Source organism: Podarcis filfolensis, assembly GCF_964270895.1.
Source record: "Podarcis filfolensis genome assembly, chromosome: 5".
In the NCBI taxonomy this organism is placed as follows: Eukaryota; Metazoa; Chordata; class Lepidosauria; order Squamata; family Lacertidae; genus Podarcis; species Podarcis filfolensis.
In genome coordinates this window covers 76,687,248-76,713,045 of record NC_139608.1, presented here as the reverse complement: position 1 = coordinate 76,713,045, position 25,798 = coordinate 76,687,248, and the positions used below count along the sequence as shown (strand labels likewise).

The 25,798-nt window shown below is 41.7% G+C and overlaps 1 protein-coding gene across 5 annotated transcripts in view; it reads right to left on the bottom strand.

Annotated features, from left to right (window-relative positions):
* The window catches only part of OGDHL (oxoglutarate dehydrogenase L), a 68,399-nt gene that overhangs the window by 20,388 nt on the left and 22,213 nt on the right, over positions 1–25,798 (bottom strand). For all 5 annotated transcript variants that reach the window (XM_083614622.1, XM_083614624.1, XM_083614620.1 and 2 more), the window contains exons 6-16: positions 25,569–25,723; positions 17,600–17,746; positions 17,046–17,136; positions 15,888–16,067; positions 15,198–15,326; positions 14,487–14,666; positions 13,115–13,267; positions 10,741–10,843; positions 9,630–9,758; positions 7,355–7,505; positions 3,507–3,634 (exon numbers count right to left, since the gene is read on the bottom strand). In XM_083614622.1, coding sequence (XP_083470748.1) covers positions 3,507–3,634; positions 7,355–7,505; positions 9,630–9,758; positions 10,741–10,843; positions 13,115–13,267; positions 14,487–14,666; positions 15,198–15,326; positions 15,888–16,067; positions 17,046–17,136; positions 17,600–17,746; positions 25,569–25,723 — 1,546 coding nt within the window. The remainder of the gene's footprint in view (positions 1–3,506; positions 3,635–7,354; positions 7,506–9,629; positions 9,759–10,740; positions 10,844–13,114; positions 13,268–14,486; positions 14,667–15,197; positions 15,327–15,887; positions 16,068–17,045; positions 17,137–17,599; positions 17,747–25,568; positions 25,724–25,798) is intronic.

The following is a 25,798-nucleotide window of genomic DNA, read 5'->3' as shown; positions in this document are numbered from 1 at the left end:
TATATTAGAATAGGGAAATCAGGCTTTGTCAAGATAAAAATGGAAACTAGTTTAATCTCAGTCAAAGATCCTACTGAAGTACACATGAAAGAGTTCAATACTTATATTCTGGTTAGTCTTAAAGATTGCCCTGTAGATTTAAACTGTGTCTTCAAACTGACAATACATTAATTCCTTTCTCCTAACTCTACTATAACAGCACACTGTCAAAAACCACTAAATTAAGCAATACCATAAAAGACAGACTAACAGCTGCTTTCTCCCTTATGATTTCCAGTGATAGGGCAGGTCTCCCAAGTCGTAAATAATTCCACAATACAGGAATGTGTCCTTGATCTTACTAGTAAGGTGCTGGTGGTTTTATTTACAGGAACAGTTTTAAGAAACAATTCCACATGTGGAAAGTCACTTGTGGCAATTGGTCTCAACCAGTGCTGGATTTACGTATAAGCTAAACAAGCTATAGCTTAGGGCCCCACTCTCTTGGGGGCCCCCAAAAAAATTAAAGGGGAAAAAACCCAGGATGTACATTTCCAAAATATAAGATGAAAAACAAATAAAATAAAACTTACATACAACAACAGTGTTTTGTGTTGTGTAGGCTCCTATTTGTTACGTGCAAATGGCTTTAGATACCTATTAGGTCCATAAATTACCATATAGCATATATTCAATGCAAAAAAAACAGCGACAATTTGTTGTTGACAAAGGGCAGCTGGACCATTACCTTCAGTAGCTTAGAGCCTCATCAAACTGGTCTCAACCCAGTTATTCCAAAAAGAGGGGCTGGAACCCCACGAATCAAAAATCTAAAGCAAACATATTTTAGTTTGACCTTCAGGTGGGAGGTGACATTAAGGATGAAGCAATACATTGGTGGTATGTGTGTATGGACAGGAACTGATAGTGTACAAAGAAGGAAGTCATTTCTGGATCATGATGTGTTTAACTAACAGATGAATACACTTTATTAAAATAATTTGGGGTTTTATAAGCGCAAGTGTTCTTTAGTAGAAAACCTCTAAAGGTGGAGTCCAATGATGGTACAAATATTATGTTGTTATCTGGAGAACTTCAGATAACAGAATCATCAGATGAGGAAACAGCGATCAGCCCAATTTTTGGTGCCTCTCCTCTTTGTTTTCATGTGTCACACTGACAGACAGAGGTGTTGAGACACAGCGTCAGCTTGCACTTCATATTATGCTATCTCTCCCCCTTCTCCCTGACAGCAAGTTGCGTGACTGTCAGAAAGAGCAAGAGTCTTTCAATTAAAATTAATTAAGCTGCAGTTTAATGCAACATGATTTGTCATTAGTCAAGGGTTCTCAGGCTGGGATTTAAAACAAAGAAGAAAACACCCAAAGTGCTTTGAAATGGCAATGTAGCACTTAATTTACTGTAATGTCTTCTTCACTTTTCTGAACAGATCTCCTCCTATATTTCTCAATGAAGACCAATAAGGAGGTGACTTCCATTAGGTTTTAAGATTCTTTCTAACAGTAATTGCGGAAGGAAAAAAATGGTTGCATTTTCAATATGGGGAAGAAAACTAAAATGCTGTGCTATGTTTTTGTGACATTACCTAGATGTTTCCTGGGCAGTTTGCCACATATGTTTAAACAGGAGCAGCTGCTATTTAGCATGGGCAAGTTGATGACTGGCAAAATACAAGGCTGGCACTGTCTACAGAATCCCCATCATTAAAATTACAAAATAAGTGATGAAGCCAGTTTACAGTGAAGGAATGCAAGCTAAACAAGATGTTTTTTCTCCATAATCTTTAACATAATTCTTCCTTTTCCCAAAAATGCTCTTTTACACTGCAGAGTATCTAGGCTGCAGTGGATTTATCCCTGTGGCAAATTAGTCCAGCAAGAATAACATTTTAGTAGAACTATTATACACTTGGTGCTCTTTAGTGGTTCAATAATAACTCAGCACTGACTCGCAGCTCTGAACAGGTGCCAGCTCCCTGCTTGTGCACCTGCCAGAAAAACAATTTGAAGCTTCATCATGCAGGGCTATTCAATTCATTTTTACTTAATTAGCTGCAATCTAAGACACTAATGGGAATTCCTAAAATGACAGAATCATTTTGCTTGTTTACGCAAATGGAAGTTCAAGTTCAGGGCTTAATTCTTCTCTCTCTTTTTGGAGTTGTGCTTACTTGTGTTTATGATGGGATGAGTTTAGAAAAACAAAGCAGGAATTTCTGGATCAGATGCTATTGATCTATACGCATATTGGAGCATTAATAATTTCTCTCTCTTTCAAAGTGGTAATTCTCAAAAACGTTGCCTCACAGTCAAATTTCCTTCCCTAATTACTATTTAAAATGACTTGCAGTCAGAAGGAATGCAGAGAGTTCATTTCCCTAACCTTCAATGATAAAGAAACCCGTGCTAAAGTGAATGAAAAATTTCAAGAGTTTTAATCCGCGTGGAGCCCAATATTGACAAACATATTGCAAAAATAATCCATTTGCTTGTTTATCCGAAAAGGGAAGTCACAGTTTTAAAAAATAAAGACAAAGGTCCAAGTGTATAGATTTGGATACACCTTTTCGTCTATAAGATGCCCCCATGTATAAGATGCCCCCTATTTTGGGGGACTAAAATTAAAGAAAATGGGGTGAGATGGCCCCGAGTTGTCACCCAACTGACAAACACTAACAATTGCAAGCAACGCACACCAAATTGACAAAGCAGCAGCCAATAAAAAGCAGCCCTTGCAGCAGACACCATTCACCCACCCAATCGCAAGATCCTGCTGGCGGCTGCAACCAATCACCCATCCCCCCTCTGCACTATGCATGTATAAGACATGGAGAGACCTATGGAGAGACCTGGTCTGAATAGAGATATTGGATTCATGTCCGATTATACATACTGAAGCCAATTTTGGTCATCTGTCCCTTTAAAAATCCTTTGCCCTTACCTGTGGAACCAACTGCCATAACAGTCATCAACAGTTATAAGGTTGAAGTGACCTCTGCTTCAGAATCTCTGACGAAGTGTGTATAGTGGTACCTCGGGTTACAGACGCTTCAGGTTACAGATGCTTCAGGTTACAGACTCCACTAACCCAGAAATAGTACCTCAGGTTAAGAACTTTGCTTCAGGATGAGAACAGAAATTGTGCTCCAGTGGCACGGCAGCAGCGGGAGGCCCCATTAGCTAAAGTGGTGCTTCAGGTTAAGAACAGTTTCAGGTTAAGAACGGACCTCCAGAACGAATTAAATTCTTTACCCAAGGTATTACACACGAAAGCTCATACCTTGAAAGCTTATATTTAGTTGATCTTAAAGATGCCACTGGAATTATTAAAGAAGATTTTTTCATCTTTCATCTTGTTATTTATCATGTATAAGACGAGACACCCCCCCCCCTTTAAACTTTATTTTAGAGTAAAAAACCCTCGTCTAATACACGGAAAAGTATGGTGTGTAGTTCTAGACAATCTCAAGGTACTCAAGTAATCCAATAAAAAACTGCCAAACTTACCCAAGACCCCATATTCTGAAAGGGAGCTATTGCATACGGTGTAAGGGGCTTGCTGCTCCCACAGATGATTCATAGGAACGCAGGTCCCCTTGTCAACATCTTGATCATGGAGTACATGGTGGCGATGGCTACAAAGATTTTTAAAAACACAATGACGTTTTAAGAAAAGATATTTTGAGAAAAGGAAACCGTGGCAAGAGCACACACAGAACACTTTTTGAATGTTCAGAGTCTTCGCAATTATTACAACAATCATCCAGCAAGGCAGCTCAGTATTTTAGCCATTTGCAGGCTGAGGACTGAGACTGGGAGATGGTGTTAGCCCCAAAATGGAAAACAAGGGAGGTTCCAACTAAAGAAGAATGGCAACTTAAACTCATGGAATAGGTGCAGCTTGCAGACCTAACATATAGAATAAGAGAACAAGAAGAACATACATTTAAAGAAGACTGGGAAATGTTTACTGAATATATGGGGGGGCAGTTTTGTGTACATTTGATAACGGCAACATTTTTAATAAATTCAACAGTGTACATAAGTTTTGATGGATGTAATAATAGAATACAGTGGTACCTTGGAAGCTGAACGGAATCTGTTCCGGAAGTCCGTTTGACTTCCAAAATGTTCGGAAACCAAAGCACGGCTTCTGATTGGCTGCAGGAAGCTCCTACAGCCAATTGGAAGCCACGGAAGCCCTGTTCCAAAGAACATTTGCAAACCGGAAAGACTCACTTCCGGGTTTGCGGCATTCAGGAGCCAAAACGTTTGACTTGCAAGGTGTTCAGGATCCAAGATATGACTGTACTGAATGATTTAGTTTATGTAAAATATGCAGGGATTTATGTTATGCATAATGAACCATGGAAAGAGAAAAGGAAAGTCATTGATACGTTAAGGTTGTTTAAATGAATATTCTAAACTGTAAAACAGAAAATTTAATAAAAAATATATATTAAAATAAATAAATACAAAGCAACCCTTAAAAAAGAGAGAGACTGGGAGATGATGGCTTGTCCAAGGCCACAAAGTGAGTTTCTGACTGAGCTTAGATTTGACTCAGGTATTTCTCAGTTCACACCCTTTCCCATTACACAAAGTCTCATATTATTTTCCACACATTTGGAAAGATTAAAGCTACGGCTAAAGTTATAAAAAATCAACAGCGGCCTCCAGTATGGAAGCTACCGTTCACTGCATCTAGGCAGTCGCAAGGGATTAACCGTTACTGTTATTTTAAATTAAAGCTCTTCAATATCTCAAGTATTCACTTCTGACAACAGGCTGACGCTGCTGCAGATAACTTTGCAATTGTTGCTGCGCGATGCATGAAGCTTTTAGTGGCATGCAGTTACACTCCATAAAATATGAAGTGTGGAAGCCATTACACAACAGGGCTGCTTTCGCTCAAATTATAATTAGCTGGGAAATTCTATTCCTCGTGCTTTGAGTCATGTGCAGCCTGTATTGTGCACCGGCTTTCAGCTCCTTGAGCAGTTTTCAGGTTGAAGTCTTGAAAGAGCTGCATCCTCCGGTCCTCAATGCCCACCCTTCATCAGCTCACTGCTTAGTGCCCTCTAGAGCTCCATTAATCAGCATTAGAATGGTGCACCAAGGAACATTATCAAAACAGAGATGACTGAAGTAATTACTGTAATCCATTAACTCCCTGAGCAAGACTAACTGAGTGAAACACACCAATATGTTCAAGCTCTACAACCACTAAAGGAAGAAGGGCTATTACCCTGATAATAGCTATTCTGCGGTGCACGCCTGCCGAAGCTGAACAAATTGCAAGCAGAAATTCTGTTCTTCTAAAGCATCTTAGCAAGAACCGTTCACCACTCTAAATAGAAACTAGTTAATATCGTAAAACCAGAGCCAATGGCATGCCGGAGGTTAAAACGCGACAACTACAGAAGTGCAATGGAGGTGGCCATTTTTGTCGACCCGTTTCCCCATAAAACCCCTCTAGCAAACGATCTACACATCGTGTAGCAAAAAACAGTAGGCAAATATGTTGGGATTCTAGGCCATATGGTTTTTGGAAGCAAGCGGAGGTGTCCTGTTTTTTGCAAGGGCCCCGTTTTTGAAAACCAAAACCTGCCCACCAAACCAAACACACCAAAGGGTTTACTGTAGCATTCACTCGGATAAGCTAGTTTGCCACATTCAGTGACTTCCTTTGTGGGTAACCGTAAAAAAAGTACATTCTCCCATATGTAGTCCCCGATCTCCCATATGCAGTCTGAAGTGTTGTAGCTCACTTCAGTCTAACAGGTCATTGATCCAAATAATTTACAGATTGGCTCTAAAAGTCAAAAATCTTCCAACTTGCATGAGCACACTGAAAGAGAGAAAAAATTCAGTGGGTCCAAATGGGATCTATTGCAGCACATGAAGTGCTCTTTGTTCATGGGTTCCAGCCAACCAATGCCATAGTTTGGACATTCCAGTCTATTTCCCCTCCCCCACTTTTATTATCCCTCCTCCCACAAAAAGACACTCAGGGTTCTGCGGTCACTGAGTATACTCCTCCCAGCTGTTTAGGGTTTCCCCCTGATCTTAGTCCCCCCCCCAAGTTTCCCCCCATCTGCAAATCTTAGAACTCCCCTACAACAGCTGATATATCCAGTCTTCAGTATGGATGGTGCTGTTTTGGCTATCTAAGGAAAGGTTCTCAGTAAACAGGTTTGCTATCATATAAAATCAAATAATTTTAATTAAGGTGAGGGTAAAGGGACCCCTGCCTGTTAGGTCCAGTCGTAACCGACTCTGGGGTTGCAGCACTCATCTCGCTTTATTGGCCGAGGGAGCCGGCATACAGCTTCCGGGTCATGTGGTCAGCATGACTAAGCCACTTCTGGTGAACCAGAGCAGCACACGGAAACGCCATTTACCTTCCCACCGGAGTGGTACCTATTTATCTACTTGCACTTTGACGTGCTTTCGAACTGCTAGGTTGGCAGGAGCAGGGACTGAGCAACGGGAGGTCACCCCGTTGAGGGATTCGAACCGCTGACCTTCTGATCGGCAAGTCCTAGGCTCTGTCGTTTAACCCACAGCGCCACCCGCGTCCCTTCAATTTTAATTACTGTGGCATTATTATTGTATTTTGTGATTGCTATGTGCTGCCCTGTTGCGACAAAAGATTGCAGTGTGAAGTGTCCCTGTTCCAGATTCCTGTCATTCAATTTCATTCTCCTTCCCACTCGAATCTTTCACCCTGCAACATGTTGTCGTTGGCATCCGTCTGTCTCGAGAGACAATGGAAAGCGCCTCCGGGGGTGGAGCCAAACTTCCGGAGAATCACAGCACCTGCTGTGGCTGCAGAGACCGGTAACTCTTAACCTCTGCCTCCGGTGTTGTTTTTGATGTGTTAGTAGCACCCGAATGATCTCTCCAGGACACAAGCCTGGTCAGCATATATGGAGGCCATGGGCTGCTCAAATGACAAGACCCCCCTCTCGGCCACTCTGATGTAAACCAAAACAGCAAGTCAGCATGCTCAGTGTGCTGTTTTGGGAGTCCCTACCCCAGTTAGTTCACCTACCCTTTTATGCTGTTTATATACCTGTTTTCCTTTGCCTGATCTCTTTCCTTCCACTATCGCAGTAGCTCTCCCTAACACCTCTTCCTGAGCTTTTGCAATTACTTCTTCATTCAAATTCATGTTCATACTCAACTACCGCATGCAATTACATGTGCATTCCCCTTTAGCATTTAACATGTTACCTGTTACAAACAGCAAGACAGCCATCCCTCAGAGTGACCCAGTTTAGAATTAACTCACAGCAAAATCTGTATGACATTTTCTACCGGATGAGCAGCAGCCATATTATACAACTCACCTGAAAGTGCCCCTTTCTACATCCTGCCCACTTAGTCGGACATGGATACCTTCCTTCAACAGAGACCCAAAAGCCATGTATTCCCCCAAGGCCCAGTCGACAACTCGGTTCTTTGTCATTTCCAGTCGACTTCTCAAAATCCGAGAAAGTCCTAAGTGGGGAGAGGGAGGAGAAAAGAAGAATTACTGGCTGCAATTAACAAAAAACAACGTTATCAGGATACCAATACATGTCTCCATTCCCAAGATGAAGACTGGAGTGCTAAGAAAACGCAACCAAGAAAGCAAAACACTGATAACTAAATGGTGACCTCACCTGAATGTCTTTTTGACTTTCCTCCCTTCTGAATGCTTCTACTAGTCATTCACAATCCAGACAATTCAATTCAACCACAAGTTCATTGTCCTTATATTGATAACATTTCACACAATTAAGCTCCAGCTATGTTTCAGTTCTCAGTCTTAATATTTTATCTCTCCACCTACACTGCTCCATAGCAAAACTGTTAACTATCACAATTCCTGCTTGCTAATCACACACTAAAACTGAATACCTCTTTTATTGTATCCATCAACGATGGTATACTTTTACACCTCAAGTTATTAGCATATTTCTTTTTAAGAATGTTACTAGATTAAGACTGAAGGCTTGGAAAACTTATACTCCCTTACATAAACAAGTTCCAATATCGAAGCCGTTCTGCTTTCTGTTCCACTTTTTAGTTATTCAAAACCCTTCAATGTATATATGAGTGAACTTGCTTTATTCATGAAATAATATAGCCGAATAGCTCTAATATATGAATTAACCACATTCTCAGCTTCATTCATGAAATAAGCAAATCCTTGCCTAATTCAATATTTTTATGACAGGCAAAGTTTCTGTCTTATTCATGAAAAGTCTTGCATAGCTAGCTGTGCTGTTTCATGAATAAGATTTTGCTGAATGATTTTGGCAAGCAATATTTATTTTATGAATGAAGCAATTTCAAAACTGTAGTATGGTTGATACATCAAATCCATATCTACCTAACAATTGCCTATTAAAAATTAGAGGCACCCAGCAGATGGTTCACTCTAAGCGCCATGTTACTTTTCAGTGTTTCAGGAACATGTGTGCATATTTAATAAAATATTTACACATCAATGCATAGCAACAGAGGACAGAACTAGAAGCTACACTTTGTATATGAGGATTTCTCCAGATACTTACTAATGAATAATGATATTTTGATTTAATAAGAAAGTGTATGTTAATTACATGCCACTTGAAAACAAAACATTGAAGATGTGTAATTGAAAGCTTTGCTGTAATAACTTCTCAGGAATTTTAATTGTATAAAACAACCCCTGTTGATCAATCTCAGAGGAAGGAAAATAAATAAAAGAAAGACAGATGTGATCATCAAAGCATTATTCAAATCTCACACAGCTCATAATGTGACTTTACAGACCCACATTAGAGAATGAATCAATGCAGGTTACAGACCATGCAGCAAATGTAATTTGCTAGCTCTTGGCTCCAGAGGCAAAAATCTCTGCAAAGGCATTTTTAACAATGAGATGTAATCCCACAAATCTTGTTGATTCCCTTGAGAACCTTTCTTTTTCCAACCTCTTCCCAACGTCCACCTTTTCTTCTACATTTTCATCACTTTTAAGTGTTGTGCAAAGCATCAGTTGAAACATTTTTCTTTAAAGAATGTTTTCACATGGAGAAATATAAACGTACAACTAAAGTAGCACCACCATGAATCATATGGAGAGCTAAACAGCCAAAGATCAGTCAATCCACAATAATTCCTCAAGGACCTATAACATGGCTTTACAGTCAATCAGCCCCTCACATAAATGCAAGTACTATTAATTTAACACTAATTCAGGTGCCACAACTTCCCTAGTCCTTTGCACAATGTCTGCCAGACCACTGAAGTTAACAATAAACTCATGATTGCTTCAATTCAATAAGGCTGAAAATAATAATTAGCAAAACTCATTAATGTTGCTTGTACGAGTATTAAGCCTAAATGAAAAAGAGAAACATACAACCTCCTAGCTGGTAATGCTGTGCACTTGTAGTATGTACATCAAACACTACTTTTTAATGGAAAGGGATATGAAAGGGGAAAAGTTTCTTCTGTTCAGGAAACAGACGGTGTTCCAAATTCAGGACAGGGAGAATCAGCATTCAACTAGCAAATATTCTCCTGTCAACGCTGCATCTCTAGAGAAAAAGGAAGCCAGTGCTGGAAATATAGTAAGAATTAAGTTCTCACCTCCATGTATTTTAAATCCTTCCAAAGGCACAGAGCTGGCTACATTTCCAATATGAATCAGCATATCTTCAGGAATTCCAGTTGGAGGGCAAGTCATGCTCTTTGGTTCTCCATCCACATTAAAAAAACCTGAAACGTGGGGAGACATGCTGAAAAAGTACAGAAACTTTTTCCAGAAAGATCCTGCTTGTTTAGAGAAATCCCATCATGTGTAACAAAAGTAATAAGAAATTCCCCCTTTAGAAACACACAAGTGGGGACCTGGAACCAAATGCTAAATTGCACCCCCGGCCCTTAAGAAAGGTGTTCCTTTTTCGCCTGGCTAGAGGGCTAAACAGGCATTTGTAGTAGTTTTTGGAGTTCCTGGGGGCAGGGGAGAGGGAAGGTACAAATTTTTATGGCTCATTTGTTTGCATATAAAAATGGAACTTTATTCCAGCGTGGAGATCTGCCAAATTGGGAGTGGGGATTTCAGGCCAACCCTGAACTGGCAGAGTAATTTGGGGGAACTGAGAAATGAAATGTATCCAACTCTTTTGGAAAGGAACAAATGCCTTATCTTCTCTTTTGCTTTTTAAAAATACTGGTACGGAGGCAGCTTCCAGCCCCCCTCAATTTTACTTGTTTGCACACCTAGAAAAGCAGTCACTAGCATCATTTGAGGGTCATTTGAGGAGGTAAATATGACAGATGTTTTTGTACAGTTAAAAAGGAATGGGGCGAGGGGCAAAATAGCTGCTGTTTTTAAACAGCAAGAGGAAGCAGAAGGGGAAGCTGACATAGGCCTATTTCTCATGAAATACTAAGCCAAACCATCACTAAGCATAAATGTGCAAGCATGTGAAGACTCACAGCAGAAACTGCAGCCACCTCACTAACTGGAGCTAAGCCGTGGTTTGACTTAGTGTTAAGCCGAGACCCAGGCTCATGGCTTGTTTCCCTCAGAAAAACTATAGGCTGCAGCTGAGAGTTGTCCTCCTGCAATCTGCATCTTGCAGCCACCGCAGAGAAGGTCAAAGGGGAGACAACCACATTCCCTCCTATCACAATAAACCATGTTTTACTGTGACATCGAAATATAGCCAATGAGATTTACAGCAACACTTCCTACCTGGCCAAGGTGAATCAAGCCAGTGCTTAATGTGTAGGATTTTATTGTCTTTGGATCGAGAATAAGCTTCCTCACAAATCTTATCGTACTTTGCAATTTCTTCCTGTAGAATAGGGGCGAAATGTCATGTGACAAATACCACAGCAGGAACGCAGAGGGATAGGGAAAACTAAAATTCCATCAAAGCAGTGATTTTCAAGTTTTTTATACCTAGCACAATTTTACAAGCAATTAGTTTTTTACCACTGCGGGAGGCAGTGGAAGACAGGAGCGCCTGGTGTGCTCCGGTCCATGGGGTCATGAAGAGTCGGACACGACTAAACAACAACAACAAAGTTTTTTACCATATATTATATGGTTACAGTGGGAGTGGGGAGAATCAGGAGGACATTGGGCAGAAGCCACTTGTACAAGCCTGTGCACAGGACTCTGGGGAGGAACAAGGATTTCCGAGTTCCTACAAAGCACGGCATGAATTTAGAAACAAGGGAAGGGATGATCACCAGAGGGTGGGGATAGGTATCATGGCCACCAAATCTGCAAATCCTTGCACTTTTCTATCATTGGTCTGCCAATAATAATAATAATTTCCCCAGCCACTCTGGGTGGCTGCCAACAGAATATTAAAAACACAATAAAACATTAAAAAGATCCCTAAACAGGGCTGTCTTCAGGTGTCTTCCAAAAGTCAGATAGTTGTTTATTTCCTTGACATCTGAAGGCCAGGCACCACTACTGAGAAGGCCCTCTGCCTGGTTCCCTGTAACCTCACTTCTTGCAGTGAGGGAACGGCCAGAAGGCCCTTGGAGCTGGACCTCAGTGTCCGGACTGAACAATGGGGGTGGAGACGCTCCTTTAGGTGAACTGGGCTGAGGCCGTTTAGGGCTCAGCACCAACACTTTAAATTCTGCTCAGAAACATACTGGGAGCCAATGTAGGTCTTTCAGGACCGGTGTTGTATGGTCTTGTTGGCCACTCCCAGTCACCAGTCTAGCTGGTGGTAAATCACTCGTGATTCTCTTTTCTCTTTATTATTCAGCAATTACATACTACTCCTTTTTTATCAATGGAAAGATAATTTAATGAAGAATGTAATGCAGTTAACTTTTATGAAGGATTATTTATTACAACAGCAGTATAAAAAAGAAATGTGAAACACACAGAAAACGTGAGATATATAGGTTAAATTGCCATGTTGGCACTTTGAGATAAGTAAGTGGGGTTTGGGTTGCAGTTTGAGCGCTCGGTCTCTACAAGGTTCGCCGCCACTGTCTTAGGAGCTTGGAGACAGAAAGGAAAATAAAAACATAAGAAGAGGTTACAGATGGGAGATGTCCGGGAATCCCAAAGTCTAAACTCAGAGACCCTGGCTTATGTCTCGCAGCAGGACTCAGGATCCACCCTGGACCTCAGCCTATCATGTTTGCCTTCCTGTGTCAAATTAAAACCCTTCAAATTAAAACCCTTCAGAGCCAGTGTGGTGTAGTGGTTAAGAGCGGTAGTCTCGTAATCTGGTGAACCGGGTTCGCGTCTCCGCTCCTCCACATGCAGCTGCTGGGTGACCTTGGGCTAGTCACACTTCTTTGAAGTCTCTCAGCCTCACTCACCTCACAGAGTGTTTGTTGTGGGGGAGGAAGGGAAAGGAGATTGTTAGCCGCTTTGAGACTCCTTAGGGTAGTGATAAAGTGGGATATCAAATCCAAACTCTTCTTCGGGGCAGGAACATCTTTCTCAAAGGTCACACACAGTGATGGTGCAAAGAAATAATACAAAAGAAATCTCACTAGGCTCCTGCCCCATGCAAGATGAAGCCCGCTAGAGGCCTTTCCCTGAATACTCCTAATCATCCAAATACTTAAAAAGGTAAAGGTAAAGGACCCTTGACAGTTAAGTCCAGTCACAGACGACTCTAGGGTTGCAGCACTCATCTCACTTTACAGGCCGAAGGAGCCGGCGTTTGTCCACTTTCGCAGACAGTTTTTCTGGGTCATGTGGCCAGCATGACTAAGCCGCTACTGGCACAAGGGAACACCGAATCCTACCATTTATTAATTTCTAGGGTTTAGAGGTGTCCCCTGCAAATCCAAAACACTATTTTGCATGCATAGTTTTTACTGCTACTGCTGCTGTGAACCAATGCACCATTACATACTGCTCTTGCTCTTCATGTTTTTATTTTTTGAAATTACTGAGGCAACCAACAGATTTCCCCTAAGGATAATTTATTTGGAAGTATTAAGGAATAAGACAGAAGTTATTTCCTGACCTCAAAAAATCAAAACAAATCAAACCAGTTAAAACAGAAAGCTATAGCAGTATTACTTGTTACAAAACCAGCACCATTAACGGCCCTCTCCACTGCTAGCATTGTTACCTCAAACTCCTGCAGCGTCACAGTTCCATCAGCTATTAGCTTGTCGGCATACTTCTTCAGCACAGGCACCTGCTTGTGAATCTGCTTGTACATCAAAGGCTGGGTGAACATGGGCTCATCCATTTCATTGTGGCCCCGTCTTCGGTAACAAACCTACATATTCCAGTCAATGCAATGATCATGATGAAATGGGCAATAAAAAGAACAATTAAAGGCCTTCGTTGCTTTCTAAAGATCAGCCCTCTCTTTAATTTACTTTACAGTTTGCAGTTCCCACCAGCTACGTAGTTCTTAAAACATAATTTCGCCCCCAAAGCTGTTGCACTCTGTACACACCCAGTTCTGAAAAAAAATCCAGAGCAGCTGAAAGCTCAGTGAGCAGAATCCCACCCCCCACCCCCATTATCTTCCTGACTTAGCTCGCTCAGTCCTGACAGAAGTTTGGTAGTCTCCCTGACATCAGAAGTCAAAACACCCGGGAATCTACAGTTAAATCCCTGAGTCCTGAAAAATGGCAAGAGAAGCCTGTACCAGGGTGCCAGTGCCATCAAGTAGGCCTGAGAATATTTTGTACTATTTGTTTGAATTAATATTTCAAAACTGTGAATCCCTCTGTGGAAGCTTTGGCAGAAAGGTCTATAAATGCAATAAAGGGATGGATGCTTCAAGCTGTTTAATCTTCTTCTTTGGAGAGTATACTTCCCCCCAACATCCCAGGGATAATTCCTCTGGGATATCTTCCCAATTTGACTCTTGAGAGTTCCTAGAGACTAAAATGCATACAACACAAGAGGGCTTTTTTCTCCCTCCTTTCTTGTACTCTCTTACAAAAGCATAGTAATTAAGTATGGCCAGGAAGCAGGAAGCAATAAAGGCACATAAGTCAGGTCTTTCTTTCTTTTTTTAAAGATTGTGCGATTGTGTAAATTAGTTTCAGAGCCCAGACAGAGTGCAAACCAAAAGGTTACAGATAGGAGTAACATTTTCCCTTATTATCTGTGAGGTGAAATACATTTTTAAGGGATTCAGATTCAGAGCAATATTGGGTCCTGTTCTTTTAGATGCTACAAACGGAAATGCACAATCTGTAATTAACACTATATCATCATATTCAGAACCTACTTCACTAAGTTAAAGGTCCAGGTTTAAAAGACTCTGTGTGCACATACTTCAAGTATTTCAACGCGTTACAGGGTTATGCAGATTTTCTCTTTCCACCACAGCTCCTCAACCTTCAATGGAGGCTGTTTCGGAGCCCCTCAACTTGCATGAGAGATTTGAAGGGGCACAAAGAGCTGTAGTGGAAAATGGATGCCCACCTAGCCACATATGCAGGGAAGACCATTCAATAGTAAAGAATGACAGTACTTACCAGATCAATAACCACATCTTTATTAAAAGTGTTTCTCCAATCTGCAGCTACGTTGCAGACATACATCACTGCTTCAGGATCATCAGCATTGACATGGAAGATAGGTGCGTTGACCACGCGAGCAACATCAGTTGGATATGGCGATGAGCGAGCCATTCGTGGATCAGTAGTAAAGCCAATCTAAAACGCAATACTTAACATGTAGTTTTTAGTGGCAGTGTTTCAAAGTGTGTCGAGAACTGACATTTCAGTTTACAGACTCGTTATTTATACGGCAGGATGCTATGCTTTTCAGTTAGGAAGAACAAGTTCTGAAAGGTATCACATTTCATTCTTTTCTTATGTACATTAACATCATTTTATTGGTGCTGGAGACAGGGAGGGCAAAAAGCCACCGCGTCATTTCATGGCGATTCATGACCAATTTTGACATGAGTAATAAAACACTTTGCCTTCTAAATTCAGAGTGACCCTGCATAAACAGCAGAAAAAACTACTTTCTGTCTTCCCTTGGATTTTTTCCCAGCCTTTCTGGTAACGTTTTCCAAAAAGCCTTTAGTTTCCCTACTCATAAAGGCTTCCTGTAGCCGCAGAGCAACTCCTTGGCTCAAGGGAAGAATGTAATGCGCTGTCCACTATCTATCACGAAGGCAAGGGAAAAGCTTGCCAAAAGCTATTAAGGAAACCCAACTTCCTATTTCTGCTTTTTACCTGATTGTTGACCACAACGTGAATGGTGCCATTGGTGGTATATGATGGAAGATCACTGAGATGAAAAGTTTCATAAACAACTCCTTGCCCAGCAAAGGCAGCATCGCCATGTAAAAGTATAGACATAACCTAAGTGGAAAGGGAGTTAAAAATTACTGGTGCTATCCATCCGTCAACAAGTTTCACAAATCCCTAGTTTAATTCCCTTTCCCCCCTCCTAATGTAATGCAAGTTGTAAAGAATATGATACATCACTGAAATGATCAATAACTGATGCTATCTGGTCCCCATCTGGCCCTCAAGAGGGCACATGGTCATCTAGGATCCAACTGAGGATTATGGATGGGAAAGATCTGTTGCAACACGGCTTGGCAGTAAGCCATTCTGCCAGAGGAGCTGGACTCTTGCTCTCAATCGCTTCTCAAAGTAGCCTTTCAACAAAACTTGTTTCTGACTGGACCTCTTTAAGAAACTGCCATTTTGAACATTCATGGCAATTGAAAGTGATTAGCTTAAAATGAAAATGTGGGAGAAGCTATGTGCCTCAAACAATTTCTACATCAACTCAACTGGAGTAAAAAAAAAAGTATTCTGAAGACACAAGTAGAATATTTTTATTTCAATAGCTGAAATCTACCACGGGCTATTAGAAATGAGGTCAAGCAGAAGTTATTATCCAGACAATGTTACCTTCTTCCCTTCAGTATCCCCTCGGTAAAACTGCTCAGCTTTGGTCTTCCCTTGTACGACAGGATCCACTGCTTCCAAATGAGATGGGTTAGCCACAAGTGATAGGGTGATCTTTTTGTTTGTTGCTCGGTTGATCCTCTCATGGTACATTCCCAGGTGATATTTTACATCCCCAGATCCCTAAGAGACCAGAAACCATGAAAGTCCAAACACTCAAACACTATCTATCATCTCAATGGCTGGGTTCATATTTAACACGAAATTATAGCTTATTTAGCTAGAGTCTGTCTTATTTGTACCTCTAAATCCACAACAGCCAACTAAGGTCTGACTGGCGCCCACAATCTACCATCGGAAATTATGGTTTGAAGATGGTTTGTGACTCAGCTTGCGTTGTGTGATTTATCATTACACTGCTACCTCGGGTTACATACGCTTCAGGTTACAGACTCCGCTAACCCAGAAATAGTGCTTCAGGTTAAGAACTTTGCTTCAGGATAAGAACAGAAATTGTGCTCTGGCGGCGCGGCGGCAGCAGGAGGCCCCATTAGCTAAAGTGGTGTTTCAGGTTAAGAACAGTTTCAGGTTAAGAACAGACCTCCAGAACGAATTAAGTACTTAACCCGAGGTACCACTGTATATCTGAACTTGGTATCCCAATTTAATCCTATTTTGCTTTGTCACTGCACCTCTGCCGTCTGCCTGGCTACAGAGATGTGAGAAGAGTGGCTAGAAACCAGTCACACTGGGATGAGACGTTCAGTGGCACTTTCACAGATCTCTGTGCAGAAACCCCTCGATCCCATTTGGCAGCAGTCCCAGCAGAAATTACCTGTCACAATCTGGCACACCTCGTGCTTGCAGGACAGCCTCCAGTGCTCTCCCAAGACACAGCCTGCAGAAACTACAACCATTTGAGATAATACCCCCAGCAAATGTTCCAGCTCCTCCCTTTGAGAGATAGCACCCAGAGAGGAAGAGATAACCTCCTCCATTTCTGAGATATTATATAACATCTGGAAGCCTTGAGAATATAGGTCTGAAGGAATCTGAGTTTAACACACATAATTAGCCTTAACTCTAGTTTTAACAGGAAAGAATCCAACAGGAGAAAAAAAGGCTAAATTAGTAATAATGGCCAATGAAATTGTATCTCACCTCATCAGCTGCTTCGAGCTTTGGGTCAAACTGACAAAAGATCTGTTCTAGATCCTTTCGGATAACATTGGCCAGCACATTCAGCCTTCCCCTTGGAGACAAAAAAAGTTGGGTGAATGAACCGCACATAGGAGCAATAATAAGCAACTGTAAGTCAAATTACAGCTTCTGTAGAGTGTTGAATACTGAGTTCCAATTGTCTGGTTCAATACCACAAACTTATCACCATTTTATGTTTTGACTAGCTTCCCATTCAGTTTGTTTCAGCAGCAACAACTTTATTTTTTACAGCACCTGAAAGTGTGCAGGATTTGTGTGTGTGTGTGTGTTTATGAAATAAAGTGAAAACATTGCTCAAATTGGCTTACTTTAAAAAAATAAATAAACAGAAACAAAAAAAAAATCGGGAAACTAAGGAATAAGAATATTGTGGAAATAGCAATATGCTGAAACTTTAAAATGTAACTGTGTTAACAAATGTAACTATTACATGTTTTTAAATTGCACACTGCTGTGTGATCATGATCATTAAATTAAAATAGGCAAATAGTTACCTGTGAGGCATGCCCAATATAACATACTCAATTCCCATTTCACTAGATTTGTCAATGATGGTTTTCAGAGCTGGGATCATGACTTCACATCCTTCCAAACCAAAGCGTTTTTCTGATGACCATTTCCGAGCAAGGAAATCCTCAAATCTGTCCATGAAGATAGATTGAAGGGAGAGCACTTATTAAGGAAGTGAAGCAACAAGCAATAATTCTATATTATTTAAAAAGAAAGAGGTAATAATGAAGAGAGAGAAAGAAACAGCATGAAACAATCAGCAGACTTAGGAATTTCACTGGGTAACACAGCTGTCTAGACTGATGATATAATGCTTGGTTATTTGCCAGCAACAACTATACTGGAATACATTCCTTGAGAATCAATAACCAGAAAAATAAAGCTATCCTTTAGTGACAGATCTAAGTATATTTTTTTTTAATGCAAGTGGGCTAGAATCAATGTACACAATTAAAAATTATTCTAACTAAAGCTCTCTTTTTTTTAACTGAACATTAAATGGGGAGAAATGTCTTTATGATCACTTCAGGAGCTAAAGCTACCAAGATTTTGCAAGAACCGTATATATCATGGGGCCAATTAATACTATGAATTACTTATTTCTTTAAAATTTTATCCTGATTTCTGTCTCTCATGGGGCTCTCCTAGTAAGCAGTCCAGTTAAACATACAGTAATAGCGTATTGGCCTGAATATAAGCCTCACTTTTTACCCCAAATTCCGACCGTGAAAAGGGTGGCTTAAATTCACGACCTTACAAAAATTGGCTTTTATGATATCACTGCTGAAACAGACATACGGTAAAACGGAACGGGTGTGAGTGCCTGTGGAATTTTAAGGGAGTGGATTATATTCAGGTATAGTGGTACCTCGGGTTAAGAACTTAATTCATTCCAGAGGTCCGTTCTTAACCTGAAACAGTTCTGAACCTGAGACATGCTTTCGCTAATGGGGCCTCCTGCTGCCGCTGCGCCACTAGTGTGCAATTTCCGTTCTTATCCTGGGGTAAAGTTCTTAACCTGGAGCAAGCACTTCCTGGTTAGCGGAGTTTGTAACCCGAAGCATCTGTAACCCGAAGCGTCTGTAATCCAAGGTACCACTGTACCTTGTCTCCCCCCCCCCCCCGAATTTTAAAGGTGCGGCTTATATTCGGGTGCGGATTATATTCGGGCCAATATGGTATTAGTTGTAAATCCCATAACAAACATCAGTAGCATGCTCATTGCCCCTAAATAGAAAATTGTGCCATGTCTACAGACTACATCTTACCCAGTTTTTCAGTTGGTAGAGCATAGGATTCTTAATATCAGGGTTGTGAGTTCAAGTCCCACTTTAGGCAAAAGATTCCTGCACTGTAGGGATTGGACTAGATAACCCTTGTGGTCCCTTCCAACATTACAATTCTATAATTCCATGCTTTCCTGGAATTAAGCTCCAATGAATTAAGTACTTCCAAATATTTACTTCCAAACAGACAGAGTTAGGATTATGCTGTCTGTTCCCAGTAAGCATACTTAGAATTTCTCTATTTATAAAACTGATAAAATCTTAAGGTACAAATTGGAAGTGATTAATTAAAATACCTTATTCTTTTGACTTGACAGATACTTAACATGAAGCTATCAAAACCTTAGGCCAGAGTCCCTCACACAGCATAATCTGGCAGAGACCAAGTAAAACCAAGAAGTTATGATTTACACCAACAGAGAATCTTTCCGCATGGGAACAGTCTCAAGTTAAACAATGACAACTCCAGTTGAGAACCATCATTCCTGCTGAACTTGAAAGTGAGATAGAATGACAGCTTTTTAGTTTCCTTTAAGCTGCATTTCATTATCCAAAGTTGCACAGTCTCTGCTTGTATTACTTCCAGCTCTTCAATTTGGCACCCAGCAACTGAGTCAAACTGCTCATCACTAATTTTTGAACCTAGGTTCCTGATTATGCTATGAAGCAGCATGCACAAGTTTGTTGTTGTTTAGTCATTTAGTCGTGTCTGACTCTTCGTGACCCCATGGACCAGAGCACGCCAGGCACTTCTGTCCTCCACTGCCTCTCGCAGTTTGATCAAACTCATGCTGGTAGCTTCAAGAACACCATCCAACCATCTCGTCCTCTGTCGTCCCCTTCTCCTTGTGCCCTCCATCTTTCCCAACATCAGGGTCTTTTCCAGGGAGTCTTCTCTTCTCATGAGGTGGCCAAAGTATTGGAGCCTCAGCTTCACGATCTGTCCTTCCAGTGAGCACTCAGGGCTGATTTCCTTAAGAATGGATGCGTTTGATCTTCTTGCAGTCCATGGGACTCTCAAGAGTCTCCTCCAGCACCATAATTCAAAAGCATCAATTCTTCGGCGATCAGCCTTCTTTATGGTCCAGCTATCACTTCCATACATCACTACTGGGAAAACCATAGCTTTTGCTATATGGACCTTTGTTGGCAAGGTGATGTCTCTACTTTTTAAGATGCTGTCTAGGTTTGACATTGCTTTTCTCCCAAGAAGCAGGCGTCTTTTAATTTTGTGACTGCTGTCACCATCTGCAGTGATCATGGAGCCCAAGAAAGTAAAATCTCTTACTGCCTCCATTTCTTCCCCTTCTATTTGCCAGGAGGTGATGGGACCAGTGGCCATGATCTTCGTTTTTTTGATGCTGAGCTTCAGACCATATTTTGCGCTCTCCTCCTTCACCCTCAATAAAAGGTTCTTTAATTCCTCCTCACTTTCTGCCATCAAGGTTGTGTCATCTGCATATCTGAGGTTGTTGATATTTCTTCCGGCAATCTTAATTCCGGCTTCGGATTCATCCAGCCCAGCCTTTTGCATGATGAATTCTGCATATAAGTTAAATAAGCAGGGAGACAATATACAGCCTTGTCGTACTCCTTTCCCAATTTTGAACCAATCAGTTGTTCCATATCCAGTTCTAACTGTAGCTTCTTGTTCCACATAGAGATTTCTCAGGAGACAGATGAGGTGATCAGGCACTCCCATTTCTTTAAGAACTTGCCATAGTTTGCTGTGGTCAACACAGTCAAAGGCTTTTGCATAGTCAATGAAGCAGAAGTAGATGTCTTTCTGGAACTCTCTAGCTTTCTCCATAATCCAGCGCATGTTTGCAATTTGGTCTCTGGTTCCTCTGCCTCTTTTAAATCCAGCTTGCACTTCTGGGAGTTCTCGGTCCACATACTGCTTGAGCCTTCCTTGTAGAATTTTAAGCATAACCTTGCTAGCGTGTGAAATGAGTGAAATTGTGCGGTAGTTGGAGCATTCTTTGGCACTGCCCTTCTTTGGGATTGGGATGTAGACTGATCTTCTCCAATCCTCTGGCCACTACTGAGTTTTCCAAACTTGCTGGCATATTGAGTGTAGCACCTTAACAGCATCATCTTTTAAAATTTAAAGTAGTTCAGCTGGAATACCATCACTTCCACTGGCCTTGTTATTTGCAGTGCTTTCTAAGGCCCATTTGACTTCACTCTCCAGGATGTCTGGCTCAAGGTCAGCAACCACACTACCTGGGGTGTACGAGACATCCATATCTTCCTGGTATGATTCCTCTGTGTATTCTTGCCACCTCTTCTTGATGTCTTCTGCTTCTGTTAGTTCCTTACCACTTTTGTCCTTTATTATGGTAATCTTTGTACGAAATGTTCCTTTCATATTTCCGATTTTCTTGAACAGATCTCTGGTTCTTCCCATTCTATTTTCCTCTATTTCTTTGCATTGCTCGTTTAAGAAGGCCTTCTTGTCTCTCCTTGCTATTCTTTGGAAATCTGCATTCAATTTCCTGTATCTTTCACTATCTCCCTCACATTTTGCTTGTCTTCTCTCCCCCGCTATTTGTAAGGCCTCGTTGGACAGCCACTTTGCTTTCTTGCATTTCTTTTTCATTGGGATGGTTTTAGTTGCTGCCTCCTGTATAATGTTGCGAGCCTCCACCCATAGTTCTTCAGGCACTCTGTCCAGCAAATCTAAATCCTTAAACCTGTTCCTCACTTCCACTGTGTATTCATAAGGGATTTGGTTTAGATTGTATCTTACCGGCCCAGTAGTTTTTCCTACTTTCTTCAGTTTAAGCTTGAATTTTGCTATAAGAAGCTGATGATCTGAGCCACAGTCAGCTCCAGGTCTTGTTTTTGCTGACTGTATAGAGCTTCTCCATCTTTGGCTGCAGAGAATATAATCAATCTGATTTCGATGTTGCCCATCTGGTGATGTCCATGTGTAGAGTCATCTCTTGTGTTGTTGGAAAAGCGTGTTTGTGATGACCAGCTTGCTTCGTTTTGATCTCCAAGGCCAAACTTGCCAGTTGTTCCTTTTATCTCTTGACTCCCTACTTTAGCATTCCAATCCCCTATAATGAGAAGAACATCCTTCTTTGGTGTCATTTCTATAAGGTCTTGTAAGTCTTCATAGAATTGGTCAATTTCAGTTTCTTCAGCACCAGTAGTTGGTGCATAAACTTGGATTACTGTGATGTTAAAAGGTCTGCCTTGGATTCGTATCGAGATCATTCTATCATTTTTGAGATTGCATCCCAGTACAGCTTTCGTCACTCTTTTGTTGACTATGAGGGCCACTCCATTTCTTTTACGGGTTTCTTGCCCACAGTAGTAGATATGATAGTCATCCGAACTGAATTCACCCATTCCCGTCCATTTTAGTTCACTGATGCCCAGGATGTCAATATTTATTCTTGCCATCTCATTTTTGACCACATCCAACTTACCCAGGTTCATGGTTCTTACATTCCAGGTTCCTATGCAATATTTTTCTTTACAGCATTGGAATTTCCTTTCGCTTCCAGGCATATCCGCAACTGAGCGTCCTTTCGGCTTTGGCCCAGCCGCTTCATCAGCTCTGGATCTACTTGTACTTGTCCTCCGCTCTTCCCCAGTAGTATGTTGGACACCTTCCGACCTGAGGGGCTCATCTTTCAGCGTCATAACTTTTATATGCCTGTTCTCTTTGTCCATGGAGTTTTCTTGGCAGGGATACTGGAGTGGCTTGCCGGTTCCTCCTCCAGGTGGATCACGTTTGGTCAAAACTCTCCACTATGACCTGTTCATCTTGGGTGCCCTGCTCGGCATAGTTCATAGCTTCTCTGAGTTATTCAAGCCCCTTCGCCATGGCAAGGCAGTAATCCATGCACAAGTTACTGAGTTATAAAACCAAAGTCTCTCTTTTATTGACATGAGATTCAGTGATCAGATGAGGAAATTGGTATAAGTGTTGGTCCCTGGTAATGCAAAGGATCTACTCAGTGAGCACACTTAAAACTGGCTCCCCACTAAACAGTTACAAAAGGCAGCAAACTATCCCCTCCAGAGCACGCTCCCTGTAGGAAATCTCATTCACAAGACCATTTAGCCATAGTTAAGGGAAAAATCAGGGAATGCAGGTGGCGCTGTGGTCTAAACCACAGAGCCTAGGGCTTGCCGATCAGAAGGTCGGCGGTTCAAATCCCCGTGACGGGGTGAGCTCCCGTTGCTCGATCCCTGCTCCTGCCAACCTAGCAGTTCGAAAGCACGTCAAAGTGCAAGTAGATAAATAGGTACTGCTACAGCAGGAAGGTAAACAGCGTTTCTGTGCGCTGCTCTGGTTCGCCAGAAGCGGCTTAGTCATGCTGGCAACATGACCCAGAAGCTGTCTGCAGACAAACTCCCTCGGCCTATAGAGAGGAATGAGCGCCGCAACCCCAGAGTCGTCCGCGACTGGACCTAACGGTCAGGGGTACCTTTAAGGGAAAAATCAGCACTGACATCAGCAAAAAGCTAAACAGGATTTTTCTTATACCAGGGTCTGAAACTACAGTTTAAAGTAGCCCAAATTCTGGGTTAAGAGAAACCCTGAGTATCTAGAAATACGTAGCCCCCTTTACAATTCCCAGAGTTCCTTGAGAAACAAGCAGGGATACTCCTAGCCTTTCATTATCTCCCTTAGCACAACATTCCTGTTGACCCAATTCTCCTTTCCTGTCTAACCCTTTCTTTTTGCAAATGGCAAAACTCCCAAATATTCAGTTCAGAATATGCAAGCTAAGTGATTTTATGCAGGACACGCAACTTGCGTGATTTGAATGCAAAACATGAAAAAATATCTGTTACAGAATTTTTTATTTAGATTTTTGTCACAAGCTGTCTATCATTATTGCGAGTGTGGCCATGCTATAGCTAGCATCTCTAGAAATTGCAGAGTGTAAAGGCAGTCCTTTCTAGTCCTTATTCTGAACAAGACAGGCAGACAGTGAGCTTCATTCCTCTTCCTAGCATTTTTTCTGCATGAACAGGATATATCAGGCTCCTCCCTAGTTTTCTATGCAGATCGTTCTAGTTAACCAGTACACAATATGTACAGCAGGACACAATATGTATGTTGTGGAGGAGGGGGGGGGGATGCACATATCAGGAAGATAAATGAGAAAACATTCTGTGTGGCAGACTGTTAACAGCCTGTCATTCAAACACCATGGTAACCTGTTTATTAAAAAGCATCTGGTTCAAATTCATTTCTCTTTTAATTAAACTTGGGCAGGAATTATATACTGCTGTCTCACTATATAAACATTGCCATAGAAGGCAAATGTTATAACCAAGTAACAAAGTAAAATATCTACCCAAATGCTCTAGAGCAGAACCAGTCTTAATGGTTATGTTCATGAACTGGCGCGTGCCAATAGAAAATGACCATATTTTTATCAGCTCCTTGCTTTCATGTTATTTATTATTATTATTATTTAATGCAACTAAAACATCCCTCCCCACTGCCATTCAAATGTTTTAACTACAGCTCCCCACAGCCCAAGCCAGCAAATAACAGATCTACACAGGACCCCATAGCCCAATAACTATTTGGGCAAAGCATCCTAGAACTGTTCTCTGGTAATGACCCTAAAGGGAGAAGCAATAGCACTGTAACGTAGTGCCTGCAGCTTCTAACCCCCTGAGTAGTTCCAGAAGAACATCAGGGTCAATGGCTTCAAAGGCCACTAAGAAATTAAGGAGAACCAACCGAGTTGCACTCCCCTGTCACTTTCTCAATAAAGGCCATCAATCAGGGTGGTCAAGGCTGTTTTAATGCTAAAATGGGGCCTGAAACTGAAACGGGTCTGGATAATCTGCTTCATCTAGAGAAGTAGTTTTCTAAAACCTCTGGCGCTAGGGGAGGACTCTTCAAGAGGGGCTGCACCACTATTTTAAGGCAGTGGCCATAACTCCCACATAGTGAGATGCTAAACATTTTTTGGACCCATCTAGAATCCATATGAGTCCCCCTGCATCCTGACCCTTCCAGGGAGGAGGAAGAGGAAGACACTACAGTGGAACCTCGAGTTGCGGACGTAATCCGTCCCAGAGGCACGTCCGCAACTCGAAGCATTCGCATCCAGAAGTGCCATGTCTGTGCGCGCACGCGACATGATTTAGCGCTTCTGTGAATGCGCGAGCGGCGGAACGCGGAAGTACCCGTTCCAGTACTTCTGGTTGCCGCGGGACGTAAGGCGAAAAGACACAACATGAAGCAGACACAACACGAGGTATGACTGTATAGATTTAGAACAGGGGTTTAGGGTGGTCACAGCTCAGAAGCAGATGAGGGGAAAGTTGGGAAATCATGGAAGAGCCAGAACAACACCCGGCTGACACATTGTCATTAGAAAGCATTCCAGACCCTCCATCTCCCAGAACCCGGCGAGCCTTAAAAGTAGGAGAGCAAAGAGCTCAAAGACAGAGGGCACTTAATGGCACCCATAGAGGAGGTGATGAGAATGACAAAGAGGGAGAGACGGGGGGTGGGTAGAGATTCACTCGGGACAACACCATTATCCAAGAGGCTGGGTTCTATAAAGATTGAAATAAAAAAGGACTGTAAGAAATTTTTCCTTGTCTTTTTAATTCCTGGGCAGCCAGCTGGGAGCCGCTGACAGCACCCTGACAATATCATTCCTTCCCAACATACCTTGTTGACCGCACCAATCTAGCCAACAACGTCCGTTTTTCATCATTGCTGAATTTCATGACACCTGGAGTCTCAAACTTCTGCCGGATCCAATCACACTGTTCCACATCATTAATAAACATAAATTCCAGCCCAATGTGTTGACAATATGTGTTCTGGATGGTAAAATGATATATTAAAAACATGAAAATGTTTAAAAGGTGGCAAAGACAGAGTATAAACTATGCTTA